Genomic DNA, 24,112 nt, shown 5'->3' with positions numbered 1-24,112 from the left:
CTCTCTCTCTCCCTCTCTCTTCTCTCTCTCTCTCTCTCTCTCTCTCTCTCTCTCTCTTCTCTCTCTCTCTCTCTCTCTCTCTCTCTTCTCTCCTCTCTCTCTCTCTCTCTCTCTCTCTCTTCTCTCTCTTCTCTCTCTCTCTCTCTCTATCTCTCTTTCTATCTTCTATCTCTCTCTCTCCCTCTCTCTCTCTCTCTCTCTCTCTCTCTCTCTCTCTCTCTCCTCTCTCTCTTCTCTCTCTTTCTCTATCTCTTCTCTCTCTCTCTCTCTCTCTCTCTCTCTCCTCTCTCTCTCTCTCTCTCTCTCTCTCTCTCTCTCTCTCTCTCTCTCTCTCTCCTCTCTCTCTCTCTCTCTCTCTCTCTCTCTCTCTCTCTCTCTCTCTTCTCTCTCTTCTCTCTCTATATCTCTCTCTCTCTCTCTCTCTCTTCTCTCTCTCTCTCTTCCTCTCTCTCTCTCTCTCTCTCTCTCTCTCTCTTTCTTCTCTATCTCTCTCTCCTCTCTCTCTCTCTCTCTCTCCTCTCTCTCTCTCTCTCTCTCTCTCTCTCTCCTCTCTCTCTCTCTTCTCTCTCTCTCTCTCTCTCTCTCTCTATCTCTCTCTCTCTCTCTCTCTCTCTCTTATCTCTCTCTTCTTCTCTCTCTCTCTTCTTCTCTCTCTCTCCTCTCTCTCTTTTATATGGTCGCGTTTCATTTCAGTGGTAACCTTATACTAATGGTAACTGCATCGGCTTAAAAGATTTCTTAGAAGTTTGTATTCACTGACAACCATGGTATTATTGCGACCTGCAGTGATTTTAAGAGGTATCTCTTTGCTTGTACTGAACAATTGGTTGTTCATTTTTCTACAACTGTGCGAAATTTTGCGTTGCCACGCCCTGTCGTTCTGGATTAAGGTTACCAAAACCACAGGAGTGACAAATTGACACCTGAGCGCGGTTAACTTTTGTGGACCGATCAATCCCATTGCTAAGTTATGTCGAGTCTCGCAGAAGTTCTCTCTAGTCATAAATCCAAATCCGTTCCGGTCCTATCCGATTAAAATCTGTTTTCATTTTAACATAACTTCATCTGCATGGAAACTGGGGCACCCATGTTTTGAATTGTGATTGTCATGACAGAATTGTCTTCCTCTTTGCTGTTTAAGCCTTCCGTGTTCCAATTTATTTGAGCTGGTCAGATCTCTAGCCCCACCGAGTCTTCAGGAGCATCCTTCATAATTGATCTGACCGAGCTGAGTCCGACTGATCTACAGTACGTGGATCGATCCTATCTGGGAAGACGTCTCCTTGCGACAGCGTCCGTCCAGGAGAGGCTCATCAGGAGATTTATCTGAAGGTGATACAGACAGTGCATGGTCCGGACAGACATGCTAATTGTCCGAGCCGAACCGGTCCAGGTCCGTTGGGTCCTCTCGAGCCAATCGAGCTGTAATACTTCCATCGGCCGAGACGTCTGCCGGGACCGTTCAGCGTTGGAAGCGAATCTATCCTAAGCTGTCGCCTTGAGGTCACGCCTGTCCCCGACCAGTTGAGTCCGAGACCGTGTCATTACAAGGACTTTAGCTGCAACCGCAGATCGCAAACTCACAATGGGTGTAATTTCCCCGTTGAGCGGCTGTGGCAAACCTTTCCGCTAATGAAACTTTCACGAGTCCCGCTTTGTCCGGAGTGGCCTCTGCTTGCTGAGTGTTCCCATTCGCATGCAGCCGGCCGTCCCAGTTTCGAAGCTGACGTGAGTACACGGTGCGGCCGTGACGACAGCCCATGCATGCGAAACATCGCCGGGAGGCTGCGCCAGCCCCCACCGCACCGCCAAAACGCCACGTCCATAATCATGGGAGACGCGAGTGGAGCGGCCTAACGCCCCGCGCCCCGCGCCGACATCCGCCGCGCCCAATCTGCGTAGCGCCTGGCCAGGTCCCCCGACCGCACCGCGTAACTGGGCACGGACGGCCGCCGCTGGCACGGCCCTTCACGCCGGGAGCCGGCTGGCTGAGGCCGACCCGCCCGCTGAAGCCTATGACAAGGATATGGGCCGGGGGGCAGCTCCGGGACAACTAATTGATCAGCTGGCCGTTCCCACGGTAAGCTGGCGGCGCTGTTCATGCCCGAGCTGCCTGCTATCGGGTGCAATTTGCTCCTTGAGTAGGCCGCTGGGATTGGTTCGCTGTCGCCTGTCTCGGGCGCCTCTGGCGGAATTTGCAGGAAAGCTTGACAAGTTGAAGCACTGGTGTTAGATTCGTAGCAAGTGGTCTAAGGACAGGAAGTGAATTTGCCACGTTAAGCAATCACTTATGAATTGCATACGCCGATGCCAAGTGAAATAACCTTCACCCTGATTCGCCATTTTTTAAACACGGATTCACAGGTGGGAGGCCATGCCACCCTTCCCCTAAACGTTTCCAAGCTAAACAGGATGCAGCCTCGCGAGAGCGAACAGCGGATTGGTCTTCAAAAATATCCCGGTTGGTGCTACTATGGTTTTGCTATGTCAATAACTCGCCCCACTATGCCAGGTCAAGAGCCAATTATTCCTGAAAGTCAACTTTCTCAGTTTGCTGGGGTTTTATATATATTTTGTATATATATATATATATATATATATATATATATATGTGTGTGTGTGTGTGTGTGTGTGTGTGTGTATAAGATGTGCCCTGTAACAACGCAACCAAACTGGCGGTTTTTGTTTAATTTGAGTACAGTGGTACGTAGTTGTTTGTTTTTTTAGTGTCTGTCGATGATTTAGGGTTTTCGTATTGTAACGGTGTTGGCCTGTTACGCGGGCCGCTGAATCGGCTGCCGCCGTGATCGCCACCCCGACCCACGCCGGCAGTGAATCGCCGTGCAGTGCTCCTGCATCTATAACGCAATGCACCTCTAATGCCCAAGTAGTTAAATCAGATGTTGCGGTGAAATGTTAACCGTGTCCCGTTTGGTGTTATGGCCAGGCAGACGTCAACTGATTTTCGATTACTTTTCCAGCACTCTATGTTTTCTCATCTCCACCCATGTCCACAAGCACGCATCACTTCATGTTTGGCTGAGACGTCAAAATAGACCGAAATGTTTCGAATTTTCCCTATGTGACGACAAGAACAGCAATGTGCGGATCACTTTCCGTTTGGTCTATCGTGCAGAGGTTTGCGCCCGTTGCAGCCTAAACGCCAAGAAAACCTGACTTCCCCAATAATATCGGCCAGTGATGTTGAAAATAGTGGCGTCTCCTGCTTATGCGATAGTCGTGAAACATTGTATCAGCCTCCACTCAACTGCCCAACTACCTGCACCCACATCGTCACACTACAAAGCAGCCCGCGCCGGAGCCTTAGCAGTGACCTGACCTGGTCCGACCTCTGACCTCCGCCGCCGGACAACACCACAGGGCGTCACGACCGTGCCCCTCCCGCTGTCTGCAGAGCACCGCCTGCTGCTGGAGGCGGTGCTGGAGCACACGGCGTCGGCCGGTGGCGGCGACGGGCAGGGAGAGGCGGACGACACTCGGCTGCGGTTCGCCATGACATCGGCGGCGGAGGCCGTGGTGGGACTTCCAGCGCCGCTCTATCAGAGCATTGAGGGTGAGTGATCATTGACCTTTGATGCTTTAGTGAATGAGGTTAAGCTGTTGTCGTCAGATAAGGAGTTTGCGATGTTCCACGTGGAGATTGGGTTCAATAATGATGTCGCCCAATGTTCTACTTAGCACATGAAACCTATAGAGAGGAATTGTGGGTGCGGTGCAAAAAGATTTCGCAGAAGGAGTGAGACCAGATTTATGCTAGGTCGTCAAATTTGCGATGAAATTCGCTGAATACTTAAAGTGCTGACTGAAAAACCCAGAGGGTTGCGATAACTTCTCTCCTTGGAGGCTGGTTAGGATGTTAAGGAGGGTTTTCCACATTTGAATATACTGAACCAAGTATCGGATATGATGAAATAAGCCCACTATGGGTACGACTTCATGCTTTTGACTAATAAAGACAGCTTTAAACAACAAAAGTTCTCCATTAGTACAAATGCTTTTTAATACGTCATTGTGGACGAATCGACAGTTGTATTTTTCTTGGCTTTGATCGCCGCATGGCCAATGAAATGACTGTATTTGAATGACGTTATTATAGCGTCATGGATGCCGGGGTGCCCTGAAAATAGTCTGCACGAATTAGTCTGCACATCTTTGCGGGTGTGTAGCTCGGAAGCTTTTACCTCTGTATGGGGTTTTACAGCGAGAGACGGCCATAGTGTAATACACTGTGACATGTCTTGGGATGTAAGTCCCAAAACCCTCCACTCCCTGAGCCTGATTGCAACTGAGTTGCTTTATTTCGTTTGAGACAGCGTCCAGTGCGACAGCAATAGCAATATTGATGCACAAGGATGTCATAACATCACTTAGAGCTAGAGCGGCACTTTGAGTGAATTGAAAGGTAGAAAACAAAACGTGATAAAGTTTGACCTTGCATACACAATTTGATGTCACCCACGCCAGAGTCGAATACAGTCGCGCATTACTTAAGATTGTAGAGACGTGGCGTTGTATTGCAAAATAATGGGGCTAAATCTTCTCCTAGCTTTCCTTTCCAATGTTCGCGTTTTCTCACAAGAAATAGCCGAATCATTGTCAGTACAGTCGTGTTGTTTTGTAACGTGTTGTGCGCTGCTAGGAGCTACGTTGCAACATTTTCACGTTACTCAGACTTAAGAATGCTAGTCCCTGGGTGAAATCCCCGAAGACCGTTTAAACGCAGTTCACTTTACCCGCAAAACCTCCTATTCTAGTTCAACATTTTTACTTGGCAGTTCTGCAGCAACGGGGCTTTTTAATCACCGAGCTTATGAGTATGCCTATTCCGACGATTTTCATTCCATTTCCTGGAAAACTATAACTTTATCTTGCAGTACACAGAGTACATGGAGTTTCAATTTGAGCTTAAAGTACATGTACATCAATAGAACTGAAACTGTTCCGCTTTTATCGACATTGACACCAACGGCGGCACTGGAAGGTCTAAAACATTACTTATTTTTATCAGCTAAGCCGATGGATGGAAGACGGTAGCCCCACGCAGCGAGATGGTGCGATTTTTATATTTCTTTTTTCGTCTGCCATGCTTTTTTATGAAGTATGACGTCAACAGTTATGACGTGGCAAATGAGGGTGTTTGCAGTTTGCACAACACATTTCTTTACCGCGCCATTATCCCGTTGTCTAAAGCCTGTTGGTCGGAGTTGTCGAGCGGGCACCCTTGACATGCTGTCCAAAGCGCAGCCTGCAGGGGCATGCCACACTGGTACGCCACAGCTGGTATGCCACACTGGTACGCCACAGCTGGTATGTCACACTGGTATGCCACAGCTGGTATGCCGCACTGTACACCACAGCTGGTATGCCACACTGGTACGTCACAGCTGGCATTGCCACACTGGTACGCCACGGCTGGCATGCCACACTGGTATGTCACACTGGTACGCCACAGCTGGTATGCCACACTGGTAGGCCACAGCTATAGGCACGGTCTACCGTAACTATCGCATCGTTTGTATCGTATACCGTATATCGTATATCGCATATCGTATATCGTATCGCATTGCATGGAAAAAGGCCGTGAAAAATGTTCTGTCTTTGCTTTTTTGCCTGCATAGCACACGCTTCCCGTTCCATGTATACTTGATGCCATGAGACACAAGGAAAACGGCAAGGGCCTGCTGTCTCGCGCAATCTTACCAGTCGTTATTTTGCCGATAGTGCTATCGATGTTTTATCGATCAGCGGCGGATAATCCCTCGATTGGAGTCCGACATATTGAGGAAATGTTTGAGGGGAATGAGGAAAAAGGGAAAGAAGGAAAACGGACCAGGAAAAAAGGAAAGGGAATGTTTGAGTCATCTGAAGGTATCGAAGCAAGCATCAGATATGATGAATCAGCTTAAAAGACTGCTCTAGACAACAAAATTATCTAGTAAATATGCTCCTCAATACGGTATTTTATTGCGTCATGGAACACTTGTTGCTGTTAAAACTGGCGTGCGAAATCTCACCCTAGCACGCACTTTCATCACTTCAATCTTCCGAGAGGTGGCGCGTGGCGACGCTGGAGGTGTTTGCTGAACCAAAATATTCGTGTGCTCGTGTTTTGAACGCCCTTTCTAGTGGCGTTCTTGCATTTTTATCTGTGAGTCTGAGGTGTTTACCTGCATTCATACGCTCGGTTGGGGCGCAGTTCTTAAATAATTCGACGGTATGTTTATTTCCATAATATCTAGCTTCCATGTCCAACTTCTCGTATTCTGTGACACAAAACGTGATCCCTGATATGATCCGACACTCTGATCCTCATTCTTGCTTTGTCCTGAATCCTCGCGAGTCCCCGTTTGTCCGGAGCAGACCGCGTGGTCCGGCCACGAGAGGGCTGAGAGGCCCCCGGGAAGGGGGCCCCGACCGGGCGCCCAGCGCACATTTCGAGGGGCCCCTGCGCGGACTGAGTCTCGGTGGTTAAGCCCCCAGGCGCATGTAGTCCTACCCCCACCGCTATCCATCCTCCTTCATCCCATAGCCCTGAAATGACCATTTCCGGCCGAAAGGCCTCTAATCCAAGCAACCAAACAACTAAATCGTGTTTAAATCTGGCAGTGCTCGCCCAGCGTTGATCAAGAGCCAATTGAATTGCATATTACTTGTAAGCCGCGCTCACGAACGCCAGGCATGAGCGACTCGACGATTAAATCATTGTTGGCCTTGAATGCCGCATGACCAATGTGCTGACAGGAATCGAATGACCTTTCTATGGCGTCATGCATGCCTGATGTACCTTGAAATAATCTGCACATCTTCGCGGGCGTGTGGCTCAGAAAGTAGGCGGTTCTAGGTCGTGAGGTCGGCAGGGCTGTGAACTGTTCCGAATGGTCTTCAAGTAAGCTATTTCAGTTCAAACCCCAATAAAAATGTGGAACATCCCCTTTAAATGGCATCAATGCCTGAATGACTGAATGTCATGCGTCACGAGTTCGCAATGTGCCGTGTGGCACCGGGGTCGGGGCTCAGCCCCAGTTAAGCAGCCCTAGTCCAGAGAAAACGAGACATTAGATCGGGCCATGAACTTAGCGCATAGAGACGTACTGATTCCTAGATTTAACTGCCGACATTGACAACCGCAAATGGAAGGCCGAGCCGGCGTCAGCGCCATCTAGCTTCCACCCGCGCGGCCCCGGATCTGTATCCCATCCGGCAGCTGACGGGCGGTGGCAGGTGCCGACAGATGGTGACCCCTGACCTCTGCGTGCAGATCAGACGGAGCTGGTGCAGCCTCGACTTTGGATGCTTCTGTGCCTGGAGACGGAGCCGCCGGCCGAGCAGTGCCGCCGAGCCAGCTTCCACGAGGAGATGGAGGCGGTGGAGCTGCGTCGCTTTCTGGCGGCGCAGACCCGGCCTGGATGGGTGAGCAGGTGTTTGGACCTGGCCTGGAGGGACGAGAGTGGGGTTCAGGCCGAGCCTGGAGCCAGTCCCATAAAGCAAAACAGTACCTGATTCACTTGCAATCGCAGGTTGTGGATATCCGTATCGCCATACTCATCAATGACTCATACAACCTTGCGGAAGTGGTGCTCTTCCCTTGCCGTTGTTTTGTGAATGTTTATTCTTACGTCGAAGGTCCCGCACCCGCTTAAGAAAGGGGCGCGCACTCGTGATACCTCCTTCCCCAGTTTTGCTACTTATCCGCCGTCAGTTTTTGTAAATTATCGGGGGGGGGGGCAAACCAAAGGCCCGACAGCCTACCCCTTCCCCACCCCCATTTCTTCTCACAGGACTTAGCCCACTTTATTTTTATCAAAAGTAATATTCTTTTGCAAGGGCAGGGCCCTCACAAAAGAATACAAATCGACACCCGTGTGCGTTTTTCCGTTGAGTAGCGGGAGGCTGAGCAACAGCTGGTCGCAGTAAGGAATTGCAACGCATTTTCAGCGAAAGAATCATGAAGGCACGGTTATAGGACAATTACTATTAAAAACGCCATGTGGATCGAGAACTAGCGTAATGTGTACGAGCAAAAATTAGAGTTTTGTCCTCATCTGCCTCAAAATGAGTGGCCAGCTGAACCCTTATTGCTTACCACACCAGTCAAAACATAACAGCGAGAACCCAGATAACAGACAAGAACGTTATTATGAGAACCCTGTAGCAGCTGATCCATGAGAGTATTTTATCAGTGTCGGCCTCGAGATCGGCCTCTCTCCCTCCAACCGTTGTGCGTACTGGCCTGTAGGGGTGCCTAGGAGCCCATGACACAAGCACCTCAAAGATTTCCAAATGCTTAAGCACATTTCATGTAATATGCATGCCCTAAGACTACGCTTGTAATATAATGAAATGCAATCGGTTTTATGCTTAATACATTTGACACACTTTGTAATAAGCCAGAGTTTTGGATGCGAAGTCGTACTATTTTCGTCCTTACCTATCCTTAAGATACGACAGTTGGAAAATTTGACCGCGTTTTTCGCGAAAAAAGTTTCATCGCATCCACAATGCTACTGTATCCCCCAGTCGCCCCCCAGTGGCGCTTCAAGCGCGTTCCCAGCGTCCCTAGTTCTCCTGGTCGCTCCAAGTGGTGAACCCACCGTGTTCCCCGCGTCCCTGTATTCTCCAGTCACCCATAGATACTGTAAGTGTATTTCCGGTGTCCCCGTCTACCCTAGTCGCACGCAGTGGTGCTGCAAGGCGTGCTCCCCAGCGTCCCTGTTTCCCCTAGTCGCCCCAATGACGCCCCTTGAAGCGTGCTCCCAGCGTCCCTGTTCCCTCTAGTCGCCCCCAATGACGCCCCTTGAAGCGTGCTCCCAGCGTCCCTGTTCTCTCTAGTCGCCCCCAGTGACGCCCCTTGAAGCGTTGTCCCGTGTGCCGCAGACGATTTGCGCCGCCGCACCCCTCCGCCATCGAGGTTGCCGTTCGACCTGTGGGAGACGCACGTGACGCTGCTGCTGACTGGGTCGGCCGACCTGGCTCGGGTCACGGCCATCGCGCCCACCCTCGCTCAGCTCTTCCGCGGTTCGGTCGGCTTCGTTGTCGTCAATCTGTGAGTCATTGTGCTGCATGCGGGATAGCCTCACATAGGTGCGTTTCGAAGCGCCCCGAGACATCACGCTCGCGAAATATCGCCTGGCTTGATTGATGATTCTTCGAAATATTTATAGAAAAAGGAACACCGCGGCCCCACGCCATATATCTACCAACAGCAAGGGCTGCTACCGCATGATGCAGCAGTCAATACTTTACGCCACGAGCGCTCATAGGTCAAGTTATCGTGCCAGTCAAGGAATAGGTTACCGAACTCGTTTCCCCCTTTGATTTCGAGTGGGCTAGCCTCCATTCATTTTTCAACAGGACATTTGTCATATGGATCATCAAATACGATCATCGGTAGCTGTTATTTTGGTCCGAGACGAGTACGCCGTGTCTGTAGAGCTATTTTTGTATGATGCTCACGAACTATTTGGCGCGGCATGGAATAGCCTCAGACACAATCAGAAAGGCCCTTGCGCCGCAGCGCACCAATTATGTGCTGGTCAATTGCTTCCAACTTAGATTATCGTCGACTGATTTATCTGCCTTTTACGTGCCCTGATAACTGGCCACTTTACTGAGTGAAGCTTTGGATTGCAGGGCCGTCGTACCCCATGCATCATTGAACCAGTTTGGGTTGGATGTGAATCGACTGTACCTGCCATCTCTTGCGTTCATCACCAAAGGCACGGTAAGCCGGCTCTCTTAAATCACCACATTTTGGGCCGGACAGTGATGCTAATGCCTGGTTCAGCGCTTGGTCGGTACGCACTGCCAATTAGGAGCCGGGCAAACATCTGCGTTATTACCGCCGCGTCGCGAAATTCGCAGCATTGAATTACAACGCTCTATGTAGCATGCCAGTTCATTTCAGTTCCGGTCCGCGCAAATGGAACCTTCCATTGTGGCTGTGTGTCAAGTCATCTGGGTATGTTGGTGGTGACGTTTGCGAAGTGTCGACTATCGCATACACCTCATGGTGCTTCCACTTCCAGACGACAGTCTCGGCGCTGCTTAACCAGTATGATGATGTCGTCGGCTTTATCAACGATCAGCTGATTAAGTATATGAAGGCGATGGAGAGGCACCAGAGAGAAGAGGTGGACTGGGAGGATCTCGAGGTGGAGATGGACAGTGTTCCCGGTTAGTAGGCTCTTGACTGTTTGAGCGATATTGGTACACTCCAGTGTTTTGCCGCAACTCATACCAAGTGTTATTCCGGACAAACGGTTTTCGCTGAATTCGCGAGCGTCGTTAGAAAAACAACGTTCATCATTCCCGCTACATATTTCCACTATTCCTATGGTATGTAGCATTACCATTTTATCGCCGATATATTTTGCAGACCTTGTTCTCCCCCGTGTGTTGTTGCGATTCTGGTGTGTGTCAACACGTAATCGGAAGGGTACGGGCCAATTTGATCCCCTCCCCCAAAGGTTTATATTTCAGAAAGGCATGGCGTGCTCCAAACTAAACGAAGAGCTGAAGGTAGTTAAAAAGTGAATGTTTTGGTGTAAAAATTAGATGTACGGGGTAAGGTCGCTAACCCATGGCAGGTCAGTTAGGCCGTCGCTGTCAGCGAAGGGTATTTCTGGGAAATCGTCCAATCTGATGCAAAAAAATCGAATGTTAGGCGAAGCAACACATCTGGGATATTTTCACAGGCGACAAAATAATTGAATTTAGGATTAACACAATTGCAGCAGCCTTGGAAAAGGTATCAAGGCTAGGCCGAGGTCAAAACCATCTGCTTTTTTACTTGATGATTTGCCTCTAGGTCAGAATTGGTTATTGACCTAACATGACCATGTCAACATTTCCTTTTTAGGAACAAACCGCCCAGCGAAGCCCTTCTTGACGCTTATTCAAATACAAAACACAAAGCAGCTTCGTAATAGTTTGGTCACCATGACATCATTAAGGACAATTAGGGTCGCTGACCTCGAATGACATCCTTTTTCTTATATTTTTCCTTAGAGCAGGTATCTAGGTTCAAGGCAGGTTGCATGGCTTGGTCTGGGTGCGCTTGGGACACCGATCTGGAGATACAGCTTTTTATCTGTCTGACTTCAAGCTGATTGCACCTATGTGCCTCAGATTTAACACAGATGAGTTCACATATAGTTTGGCCCATTCTGTAAATTTGGTGTTTCTAAAGTTATTGGTTTTTGAGATATCAGAGGATCAACCTAACTCTATCCCCACCTGAGCAAAGGGCACTCAGCTGGTCACCTGGGCGCGTGTTAATACAGCTTTGCGTGACCCATGAACAGGTTCAGGGGCGCTCCCACAGCCATGTGTTCACGGGTGGGTAACGTACCCATGCGTCACTGGAGGGATATTACTTACTCCTATCCCTTCTCCAGTGACTTATGGTTTGACTTCTGGGAGAATTGCACCAGCATCCGGAAGCTTTCAGTAACCGTAAATGAGTGTCAGGACTGTTGTGGGCCAAAATAGGGTTGATCATGCCATGTAGGTTATGCGGAAATAACGTCAAAGTCAGTATCGAAGATACCAGATTTAAAGTCTAATTGCCGTGCAGGCATTGTTTTGCACGCGACCAATTCCTCATTACGCTGGATTTGTTTACGCGTTAAACGACCATTAGAGATCCAGTGGGGCAGACATGATCTGCTGGGCTATCATCAATTGATATATTGTTTCAGCGGCTTCAGAATGTTTCGCTGTAGTGCCATGAAAAATATGCTTGATGCAACGGGAAAACGACGTTTATGGTTTTGAGGAATAGTAGCGAAGTTCATGAATGACCATCCTCATTAGCCCACGCAAAGATAATTAAATGTCAGGCCAACAAAGCTTAGCTTCATTAGTAGGCATAGGTTAGCTTGATATCAGAGATTGAGGGCGGAAGAAGATGAAGGATGCATACACTGCAGAAGTCTTGGGTGGAGGATTAGCCCAGCCGCCACCGATCTGAAAAGGACCTCCGCTTTGACCGGCACATCTTCCAGTGTCAGCCGACTGGCAGCTTGTGAAGTGAGATGTATTGTAACGTTTCAGATGTTCTGAAGCATGACGATGAGCTGGAACTATCACTACCCGAGGGAGACAACTTCGAATCCATTCAGGATTTATCTGCTGACGATTACACATCATCTACCAAGTCTCGGGACTTCTTCGCTGTGATTGCCTATCTACCCTGTGAGTCACTGTTCCCTGAAGCGTACACGTAATCACGAGCACTTCAAACATTTCTGATCACCGCTCTTTCCTGTAAGCTGAGTATTTATTGTACTTAGTGATGTACCTAGTGTACTTCTTTCCTGAGTACTAAGTGTCCTGCTATGTGCTTCACGGGGTCGTTTCACATCTCTTTCACCGCATTCTACTCCATAGCCCGATGACCCGGGGCTCCCGGCGCATCCCATCTGACTAATGGTCCCGACAACGTCATCTCATCCGACTTGAAAAGTCGTCCCATCCGACTTGTGGTGCTGTCAAAGTTATTCCGTCCCAATAATGGTCCTGACGACGTCACCCCGTCCGACCAATTGCCCTTACCACATTTGGTACATTGCGGTTGGCTTTTGAAAGTTCAAAAACCGATTGACTGCGCACATCAAACACCGAACGTCAAATCGTATGCCAAGAAGATAAGGGTCGTTCTGGCCGCCGGTGGTGAAGCATTCCAAAATGCATCTACCTTTCCCCCCCCCCCGCCCCCTCCCTGCGATCTTGCTAAATGAAACGCGCATGGAAACAGGTGCGTGTCAGTTGTAAATTAAATTCAGACCAGAGCCGCAGAGATGCTTCGTTGAAATTGTTGTTCCAATCGAAGACACCAAATCCTGGAAGATTATTACAGCATTATATTTCATCGGGAAGTGATGTCTGCACAACGCGAATCGCGATGGTACAATTTCTTCAATTTCCAGTCCTCCTACACTAAATCTTTAAATCGCAATGAGTGGTTATTGACAACGCAAAAGCAGTGGGCTCTTCGCTGCCTGTCCTTCGCATACGCGGCGAACAAAGCTGCCGCTGCGGATGGCCTTGCAGTGAGCCGCGACGGGCCTGTTCTGCAGGGGACCCGGCCAGTCGTGCGCTTCTGTGGGAGCTGGTGACGCTGTCGTCGCCGCTGCGCCGCCACCTCGGGCGGCTCAACTGCCTGGACTGGACGGACCTGTGCGACGAGCTGGGCGTACGGTCGCACCCGCAGCTCATCACCACCGCCGCCGGCCACGCCCGCCTCCACAGCACCAGTCCGACCCGGGCCCGCCTGCGGGAGCTGCTGTCCGTGTGAGCTTAGACGCTCGGCGGCGGCTGGTCGCGCGGCCTGTGCGCACGCCAGCCGCTGGCCGTCTCGGCGCTGGCTGGAGCTGCTGCACGCCGCGAGAGCACACAGCCAAAGCAGGTCACGCTCGATGTGCTGAGAGTCGTTGGCAGGAGGGAGTTTTGGCATGGCGGCCGCGGTCGGTGGTCGGCGGTCTTTATTAAATCGACGAACGTATACCGAGAACGCGTGGGTTTGGAGAGTTTTGGCATCCGCGACATTTTCTTTATCACTCGCTGTTTTCACTGCAGAGGCCCGGCACCTGTGCCTTTGGTCGTGGAGGACACTCAGATCGAACTCTGGACGACCGGGCAAGTAACCGGATCACCACTAGATGGCACCAGCAGAGCTCTGGTGCTTCCCACCAGCTTGCGGCTACCACCCAACGCCTTGACTCGCCTGAGAGGCACGATTCTGGTTGCCTCGCTGGAAGACAGCCAAGTTTTTTCAAGGTGGGAAGCAACTCATTTTTCCGTCCTCCACTGCGTCATATATGTGATTCGCTGAACATAGTCTGTCAATGAGCCAACAGTAATCTACTGCGGTCTGTCAGACCAAACGCGTGCCCATCCCGAATTGCGACGCAATGTGATCTTGGCATTCTAAGACCACCGCCACGCCTCACATTGCACATAACAGCGTATTTGACCGTTTTTATGGCTACGTGGCTCGCTGAAAACGTCATTTGACGTTAAATCTGTTCAGAGATTGGCTTACGACATCAACGGAGCTTTGAAGTTTGGTCTCGTCTCGCTTCCAGGTTTGGCAAGAACGCTGCACACTGTCTGAAGAGAAACGACCCTTTTCAACCGGCATTCGAAGTCGACTTGATCAAACTGGAGGAGTCGATAAGCCGATGCGAACCAGTACTGGTGAGCGGTTCATGTCCCATTCGCATCACATCCACAAACACCATCAGCATTCGGTCACAAAGTCCTCTCTTTGGGAAATAGCACTAGTACGGAGTTTTTCGGCGTGGTATAAACGAGACGTTCACAGACGTGACATTTGCCAGGTGTCATCATGTGGATAATGCACAAAACTGAGCTAGTGCGGCCATACACCTTTGGTAGAGGACATCAATGGGTTTCATCAGTGTGTTATTTTTCAGGAGTAGATCAATCGACTCACGCAGCATTCGCGCATCCATTCACAACTAACGTTGCTTCAAAATTTACAAGATATGGGACCAGTCAACCTTGACAATTTCCTGAACACCAAATCGGTGGCGAGACGATTCATAGCTTGTCAATGTAATCCAAATCATCGTAAAAAACGCAAATATTTGGGGTGGACGCTGGTCACGGCACAACCATTCCCAGTTTAGGATATAGTGTCTTGTATTCGAGATGGGTTTCAAGGAGGGTAAAACCAGCCGCTCTCCGGTCCAATGTTGCCACACCTAAAAGCCGCGCCGTTTTGAGTTACGACGGGTCGCGCAGCCGAGTTACCGGTCGTCGAGAATCGGACCCAACTTCGGTCGGTGGTCCTCAGCTTTTCTGCAATTTGAAAATGTTTTCTGTTCCGTGTGTTTCGTGTATGTGTTTCCAGGCGTATTTGGATGCTAGTTGAGTGGGAAATGCTTAATTGTGGTGGCATTAAAGTTTTGCAGGAAACGCCGCTCTTGTCAACAAGTGCGCACGCAGAAAAGCAGGGCAAAATGTTGCGCCTGCAGAACGTGACATGCAGCGTATGCGCGCTTAAAATTCTCGCCAAATGCAGAGTTACACAGATCTGATATGGTGCGAAAAAGATCAAACCCTCCCGAACCTAATCCCGAAAGAAGACTTAAAGGAGGGTGACGGACAGAGTCAGACAGATATCGCGCTGTGTTTGGAAAATGAAAAGGACGTCACTCCATCCTCCTGCAAAGGGCACACGATACATACGATTCCCTTCACGTACAATTTTGGGTGACATACCAGTACTTTACGATTGCAAGGGCTGCAACTTTCCTTAACTAGCTGTGTTCAAAATTTGCGAGTTGTAATAGCTACTTATATGGGTATGTCTAGTATTACGGCTTACCGGTTTTATTTCCAAGAGAGGAGTTGATAAGCTGTGTACGGAGACCGGTTTTAAATGCGTAAGTTCTGGTCTCGTGGGGTGATCTCGATGTCATTAATGACATGAGTAGTGAAAGATAAGTTTCTAAAGTCTCACGGCATCGACGCTACCATTTCATATGTCGTAAGCAAACATGGTCATACATTGTAAGAGACATGTCCCCCTGCAGCCGTTCCTGTAAGTGATTCGCCAGCGGCAGCACCGCGCGCTATCAGATCAGCGCCGACGTTAGTGTGATCAGCGCCGACGTTAGTGTGATCAGCGCAGAACTTTCACAGAGAGCCCATCGGCAGGGACTCGCTTGGGCAGTTCAGCTTTTCTAGTACATCCGCAGAGCCTCTTCTGGCTGCGTCGTTCAGGCGCGCCGCGCTTTCAGTCCCAACTGACGGAGGAAAACTTCGATCGTCTCCGACCGACGCAGTGGACATTCGTTCTGTTCTGTACGCCCCCGGCCTGTCCGCGACCGGACGTCACGGAGGCGCTGGTGCAAGCGGCCGGGCACGTGGCGCTCTCAGAAGCCGACTTCTACTGGATGAACAGGTGGGAGGATGAACAGGTGCTCATGACTCAAGTCACGAGCTGCGCATCTCTGGCGGGCTGGTTTGGTGGGCATTTCCAGCTGTCCGTGCGTTGTGTAATGTGTTCCACGCCCTGTTGTATGGCGCCATCAATGTGATGTATATGTTCTACGCGTCTGAGTCGCCGCATCTGTCAAAGTGCCCATGCTGGTGAAATGCCTTCGCTTTTCCCGCCCAATATTGGATGAATCACAGTGACCTTAAGATGGTGCTATCGGGTACTGCTTCGAATCTAACAGCCTTTTTCACGTCCCGCTGCGCTCTGCATAGGTCGCGGTGACGTCTTGTCAGATGGCTCGCTTTGTGCTCGGCTGCGCAGCATCATCAACGTAGCGCGAACAGGCGTACTTAATACCTTCTTCTGGAAACGATTTGAAGAAGTCAGTGATGACCAGGGAAGACCATACAAACGGAAAAGCACACCTCCGAAGCTGCACGCGAGCCATTTCGCCTGCTGCATCCTTCATCCTATCCCACACGGCGACAAGTCTCTACAATCAGTTTAGCGGCTGTCTTTTTGGCTGCAGCTCCGACCCGGTGGCCCGGCTGGCGCGGCAGCAGTACGAGGTCACCGCCGCGGTCGCCCTGGTGGCCGTCAACATGACCTCGGGTGAGGTGGTGCAGTTTTCGGGGCGGCCACAGCTGGACGAGCTGCAGCAGTGGGTGACCGCCGTCCGCGCCGGCCTCATCACCGGGAAAGGTCAGGACTGAGCCTCGCTCGGGTCAGCGAGAGCGCTGCACCGGGAGAGGAGAGGGCGTAACTTTGCGGTACGAAACGGCCGCTGGTGGTGAGTAGTTTCAGACATCAATTTACGGCAAGAACTTCCCTTCACGTCACAGGCTACCACGACAAATGTCCTCCTGCACAGATGTTGCAAGAGCCCACGCAAAAGCCATACGCATGAAAGGTCAACTCTGATATTAAAAATGACTTAATCATGCTCTTTTGTTTCCTTGGTTTTGACACTTTTATGAATCCGCGAGCTCATCAGGTGTTGGTGGGTACCACTTAAACGTCAATCACCCTGTCAGAAAACAGTGACGTCCAAGTAGACATCGGAGCTGATGGCACATTGTCATGTGATGTCCTGTGTTTCAAGTCCCGTCTGTTCTCCGGCTTTCAGTGCTTCTGAAGCCAGAGCAGTGGCATCCGGTGCTGCCACCTATCGACTTTGGTTCTCCGGCAGCGACTCTGGCTCCAGGGGGCGACGCTGCCGAGACGCTCGCTGGCTTTCAGGGTGCTTCCGATGGTGAGTGCTGCAGAACCTCCCGGCCGCGGAAGTCATGGCAGGCGTTGGTGTCGGTGGTGAGTGCTGCAGAGCCTGGCAGGCGTTGGTGTTGGTGGTGAGTGCTGCAGAACCTGGTAGGCGTTGGTGTTGGTGGTGAGTGCTGCAGAACCTCCCGGCCGCGGAAGTCATGGCAGGCGTTGGTGTCGGTGGTGAGTGCTGCAGAACCTGGCAGGCGATGGTGTTGGTGGTGAGTGCTGCAGAACCTGGCAGGCGTTGGTGTTGGTGATGAGTGGTGCAGAACCTGGCGGGCGTTGGTGTTGGTGGTGAGTGTTGCAGAACCTGGCGGGCGTTGGTGTTGGTGGTGAGTGTTGCAGAACCTGGCAGGCGTTGGTGTCGGTGGTGAGTGCTGCAGAGCCTGGCAGGCGTTGGTGTCGGTGGTGAGTGCTGCAGAGCCTGGCAGGAGTTGGTGTTGGTGGTGAGTGCTGCAGAGCCTGACAGACGTTGGTGTCGGTGGTGAGTGCTGCAGAGCCTGGCAGGCGTTGGTGTCGGTGGTGAATGCTTCAGAACCTGCCGGTCGCTGCAGTCATGGCAGGTGCCAGTGTCGACAGTGATGCGAAAATATGATTGAGCAATCTTTGCGGTACAATAGTCAGACATGACAACCCAAACCACCTATGCATGCACATGCTGGGTGCAAGGAAGGAACAGCAAATGTAGGATGACGCGCATGAAGAACGTGAAGTACACCACCATACGAGAATGACAATATGACTGAGGCACAGGCCGGCCAACTGATGTGTATAGTTCTGCGTTTGCTTTGTTTCATTAGCTCTTTAGAACAGCCTGCGGTTGAGATCACATGTTCTAAACGCATGTCATCTTCCTCAGGCTCTCACGGCCGCCGGGGGGAGCTGTAACGACGGCACATGTCCTCCGCGGCGTCGTGGTGCAGCAGCCTGCTGCTCCGGTCGGAGATCAGAACAGAACAGAGATCCGTGTACAGAGGTCTCCAGCATCCGAGTATGGCTTTCATGTGGCCGACAGTTTCCTCGGCAATGTGGATCTCCTCGGATTCTAATTAGACAGACAAGTATGTGTATTGCAATGTGCTCTCATGTGAAGATGTTTTCTTTGCAGGTTTGCGTCAATACATGAACGCACATATGTCTGCTAAATACTTATGTCCAATATATGCAGTCTGCCGGCTTTAGCTTGTCATTTCCACAGAAGAACCAAGTCTAACTCCGAATCCACCCGTTGATTGACTTCTATTCTAAACGTGTTCGTGCAACTCTTGATCAGTGTATTTTTAAGCATCTGGAAAAGACTCCGCTCGTACCTCTGGAATACTCGCCAGTCGGGGTTGCTTACCACGTTTGTCACGCTGGGGAATGTGGTAAATGTAGGTTTGCGTGTGGCTTAGTGTCGAATCGAATTCACATAACCATTGCAAATATCGTACACACTTACGTGACCCTCAGAACTAGAGGACTTCACGGGATGGGCAAAGCCATGGGTACCCATGTGGGCGGTAGCGGGTACATCGGTAGATCGCTATACGACACATGGATAGATTTTGGGTACATTGCGGGCACGGGTATGGTACTGGTAAAACGTTTACAAAATATCAGATAGATACTTCAGGAAATACTGCACAATATTACTGGTTACGCTTCTTTTAGTTACGATTAGAGCAGACTCTCAGGGGCGAGGCAAGAATTTTTATTGTGGGGAGGCGGAACTGGATGAGAACGCATCACGCTGATTTTGAACTGTTATTTTCGGCTAGCTGCTATTTAACCGCTATTTTGTGATTATTTAACTCCTATTTTCCCACTGGGGCTATTTATGGCGAAAAAAGACAAATGCAGGCCTAGGGGTGACGCCTCCCACGCCTTCCACCTGCCCACCTCCGCCTTTGACTGTGGCCTGTGTGTCACACCATGTTTGCAATCATTAGTGCGAGAGGATGAGTTTGGATGTAACAATTTCTGACAGCATTTTTTAATTCAGAGCTTAAGACCTCGGAAAATGTAAATGGGTGGGTCATGGGCAAATTTCACTGATTTGGAATGATCACGGGCGGATATGGGAACCGCGTCATGGCCGGTGGATCTACTGGGTAAAGGAAATAGAAGAAAGCAAAGGAAGTCGAAGGAAGCGTAGAAAGTGGAAGGAAGCAACGGAAGACCTCTAAGGCCTCAAATCCAAGCCATCATAAGTTGAGAGTTCTCACACTGACAGTGAGCAAACGAAGCTACGGCTTGGTGAAATGGCCTGAAAGCTAGTTGAAAATAGCATCCCCAGCGAATAAACTTTGCCAAGTGAGATATGTAAAATGGGTCGCAATCTAAAAATGCATATTGAGTCCAAATTTAGTTATCATTCCGAAAAGTCCAGCAATCGCCCTCAAACCATTATTTTAGGCCAAAAACACAAATATAATGTATCAAGACGAGTACAACTGTAGTTTCCAAAGACGCACACTGAAAAACATAGCGTACGTTGCAGCATCCTTTGCATCAATGAGCACTTCAATGAGATTTATCTGCTGCTACATTAATAACGCTGTCTTGTTTCTGTTTGGCATGACAGACAAGCATATAAATTCACGTTATGTGTTGGCGTCGAAAGAGGCATCTATGGCAGAGAGAGGCATTAATGCTGTATCTATGGCAGCGTTAATTCTGTTCTCATTTCGCACATCGATGATCATAGCAAAGGTTTTTGGACATTTCTGGTTTCGAATTGCTGAAAGTTAGTGAAAGGAACCGATCCTACGGTGCGGTCCTATCCTACTATCCTACTACTATCCTACGACAAAATTGTATGCATTGAATCGAGGATCCCACTCTTCAGTGCCTCCTCCGAAATCTGAAATCAAGCGCGGGCTGGTTGTCCTAGCGTTGCGTTTGCTGCGCATATCGCTCACGTTCTTCAAACACGCATCACAGATTATTACGTGCAGGGGTACAACGCGAACGAACCCGGTCCTTCCAAACTGTGACGTAAGCGGCTCACGCCATCCCGATTGGTTGAAGTCCAAGTTCATTGCCCTGAAGGCAGTATTTGTTTGAAGTGTTTGAGCCGTGCAGATTGACGCCGAAACTGCAAAGTGGTTGTAGAACAGTCCATGGGTTTATTTCCCAGCCTGGCACTGAGCTGCATCTTTCCCGCGCTGCAACATGTAGTGTAACATTGCGTTCACCCTTGGTTCGCATGCGACCTTGCCGTTGATGCCCTACTTAATCTGCAGTCATTAATCTGTGTTAGGTACCAGCCGTGCAAGCAAATGCAGCGCACATAGTCTTGATTCTAAGGACACCTGTCTTTTGTTTTTCGCATCGTTAATATCAGCAGCCATAACTAAAAAATATTGATCACGCTGGCTAATGGCGAGCAAATCACCTTCTAAACGTCGTGACCAAGATTGTGCTGCTTGAACGGCCCGGCCAGACCAGTAACCCCTTTTTCAGGCCAGCAGCGTGCTGTATTGTGTTTGTTACTTGCATCACTCATCCCATCCCACATCGCTGTCATTAACCCAGCCGTTCAGCCGCGCTTGGTGCCCTGTGCCCTGTGGCTGCCGGCTCCTCAACCAGCAGCCTCTCACTACCCGCGAGCCCAGTCCTGCCTTCTTTGCCTGCGTTTCTTCCGCATGCTTATCCTAGATAACCCGCCTCCATGCTATGCATTGAATTATTACGACGGGCCGGTTAAAAGTCGCCTTGCGTGCTGGCTTGAACGCATGAATTGTAAACGTAACGTTAGTATTTCCATCCAAATGATCAGATATTGGCGGAGAGAGCTTTTATGTCTCGATACACTTTGATCGTGGTATGAATAAATTTTCCAAGGTATGGCTGTACCCAGACAGTTTGCATGCTCTGGATCCGGTCTTCTGGATCCAACCGCGAGAAAGCCTTCAACTTGATCATCCCGGTTGAGCCGTCACCTGTTTCAAGAGTTCGACTGGTGCAGCCACATAATCATTACTTTCCATAACAAGCCACTCATTGCGTAAAGGGAATGTGTCACAGTTGCATATATTGAGGCAAGCATCAGATATGATAAAACAAGGTCACTTATAACTACTGGTATACTTTGCAAGTAGAAAAGACTGCTCTAGGCAGCACAATTATCTGTTTTCATCGTACCTTGCGCAATATTGATTGAGAGCCAATTGACGGCCGTTATAACTAGAAATCGTGCTCACAAACGTCAGATATGAACGCCTCGGCAATTTTATTTTTATTGGCCTTGATCGCCACATGCCTTATGGAACGGCAGAATTTGAATGACGCAATTATGATGTCATGAATGCCAAGTTGACTTGAAATGCCCCTTCCGAAATACACTTCCATTTTCGGGGGCGTGTAGCTCAGAAACTGGAGGGCTTTGGTCTTAAGAAAGGCTGGGTTGTGAGCAGCATTGCAAGGTTTTCAAGATGACCATTCTTGTTCAAAATCCCAATAAACGTGATACACTCCTTTTAAACATTAGACTGCAATGCATTCATATACGAGCCTTTCAAGACGTGACTTTTCCGCAGTATTGCAATGTTAACCAAATCCACCTTGCGAGCTTCTCAAGTCAAATCGCTTTATAGCCAAATAACGAAATTATCAGCACGATACACTGAAACCTGTTCGCTACTAACAAGTTGTATAACACGGATCTAAACATGTGCCTGATCTCGAAACCTCTCCATCGTAGCGACCTGAAATCAGCACGGCTCGAAGAGAAGACAACGGTCAATGATGCCGGCTAGGCGCGGGATGGTGTGTCCAGCCAGCCAGGCGCACTCGACATCACGCCATTGATGGGGCTTTTAACGTACTTAAATGAATGCCAGATTTTGACAACCGGAGCAAACATGTGAACCCAACTGAGGAGTGTAGGCAACTGTACTGCATAGGGCTATTGGCCTCATGAACCCTCCATTGATCAAGCTGGGAGCGGCCACCATCACGCTTTCGAAACCTCCAGCGTGTCTGGAAGCTTTTTACTCACCCGGCGCTGACCGGTTGGTGACCACCGGAGGCATATTTCGAGATTTTGGAGAAGGTTGGCCGAATCACCTACCCAAGAATTCATGAGGCGATAGAATATAAACCTTTCTACTGGGTCATTCCGCAACAACACAACACACCGGTGCTGAGGCACCCCCCAGATCGACATCGTTTGTTGGAAGGTCAGCGTCATGATCCGAGGTCACCAGAAAACTTGGGCTCATCCGTCTGTCCGAGGGGGGCACGAAGCTGACCACGACGTGCCGAGGGTCGGACCGGACGTCACGGACGAGATTTTGGTCCGTTGCAACATGCTCATCAGCCACGAATGTTGAAATCCTTCGTCTTCGCCTTCAGATGGGAGAGTTTAACAAAGAAAGGAAGCAAAGGACAACCAGCCATGAATGGTTGGAGGGAAAGCCACAATCAATGCAAGCACATCTAAGTAGCACTTCAACTCGTCCAATGATATATACAGTATGCCTCCCCTCAGCCTCCTCTAAGAGGCATACTTTGGTGGCAGGGCGCAGGGAAGTGCCTCCTCCCGCTGGCCACAACTCCACAGAACGAGCGACGCCGTCTGCACCCGGGAAAACTCTCACGACTCGAGCCAATGGCCAAAATCCTCGCGGGCATCTGATTCATCATCAATACAACGTCCCCCACTCGAAGGTGTCTGACGTCATGGAGCGACTTCTGACGATGCATCAATGTAGGCACATATTCTCGTCTCCACCTCTTCCAAAAGTGGTTTGCCAGGACTTGGGCTTGACGCCAGCGGCGTCTGCTGTTGATCTCCTCGGGCTGGAAAACTCCTGGCGACTTGTTGACGCCGGCACATCCGAGCAGGAGGTGACTCAGCGTCAGCGACTCAGATCAGTGGCGTCAGAGCTGACGCATGTGAGGGGTCGTCCGTTCGCCACGGACTGCACTTCTCTGTATGCTGCTGCTTTCTGTGGTTGGCGCAGCAGGCTCTTTTCCAGGGATCGAAGTCGGCTGATTGCCACTGACTTGTTGTTCGACAAGGTGACGCCGTCACTCTTTGATGAAAGTCTCGTCTCGTGTCTATTGTCCAGCCTTCACGAGGTGCTTTCTATGATTTGTACTGCTCTGATGTCGTCTTGTGATCTGAAGTCTTCATCATCGAACTCACTCCCAAATGCTTCAGTGCTCCACCATTCTTGGAGCATTGCTGACATCTCATTATCAGCTGTCATCTTGTTGATGAACATCATTTGGTGCGTTCTCTCTGGTACGAAGTCCTTTACAAAACCAATTATGGTCCATCCAAAAGCGGTTCTGAAGCCCACTGGTTGACCGGCTTTGCCCTTTCTTACCTCAAACTGAAGAACAGCTTCAGTCACATTGGCACCGAGCAGAAGCTGCACTTTCTTCCCTGCACAGTCTAGGAGATCAAGCTTCTGAAGGTGCTTCCATTCGGGTTTCTTTTTCTGGAGTCGGGGGACTGTGACATTAATATCGTTCACCGAGAAGACCTCGGGAACATCATTTAACATCACACTATCACAATGGAACATCACACTATGGTCAAACAAATCCTGGTACCATCGTCTCCTGATGTCGCAATCTCCAGCTTCAGTTTCGTCGAGCTCTGTCCAAAACCATGTCCTTCAACAGTTTGCAGACGGAGTGTTTGCCGTTCTCCACGAAGATCAAGTTGTGTCATCACATCCTCTGACATCAGGGATGTTTGAGAACCAGGGTCAAGTAAAGCACAGACTTTCATGGACTTGCCGTGACTGCCGATGATGGTGACCTGTACAACCTGCAGAAGAGTTGCTACAACATCGCTTTTCAGTGAGGCTGCAGCCACCACACGACTATCTTCAGGTTTTGGACACAAAACCTTACGGTGGG

The 24,112-nt window shown here is 49.9% G+C and overlaps 1 protein-coding gene across 1 annotated transcript; it reads left to right on the top strand.

Moving 5' to 3' along the window:
* The first annotated feature begins 7,427 nt into the window (after window positions 1-7,427).
* LOC119101305 (thioredoxin domain-containing protein 16-like) lies at window positions 7,428-18,343 on the top strand. The gene is made up of 12 exons (XM_037224599.1): window positions 7,428-7,431; window positions 8,896-9,064; window positions 9,652-9,742; window positions 10,047-10,194; window positions 12,076-12,216; window positions 13,101-13,314; window positions 13,600-13,800; window positions 14,109-14,220; window positions 15,792-15,955; window positions 16,521-16,693; window positions 17,118-17,243; window positions 18,111-18,343. Exons 1-12 carry the CDS (start codon window positions 7,428-7,430, stop codon window positions 18,137-18,139), a joined length of 1,572 nt encoding a protein of 523 aa, XP_037080494.1. The 3' UTR covers window positions 18,140-18,343.
* Window positions 18,344-24,112: the final 5,769 nt, after the last annotated feature.

The sequence above is a fragment of the Pollicipes pollicipes genome, unplaced genomic scaffold (genome assembly GCF_011947565.3).
Source record: "Pollicipes pollicipes isolate AB1234 unplaced genomic scaffold, Ppol_2.1 Scaffold_2555;HRSCAF=2994_pilon_pilon_pilon, whole genome shotgun sequence".
NCBI lineage: Eukaryota > Metazoa > Arthropoda > Thecostraca > Pollicipedomorpha > Pollicipedidae > Pollicipes > Pollicipes pollicipes.
The sequence above is the reverse complement of the archived record's forward strand: the minus strand, read 5'-3'. Positions and strand labels throughout refer to the sequence as shown.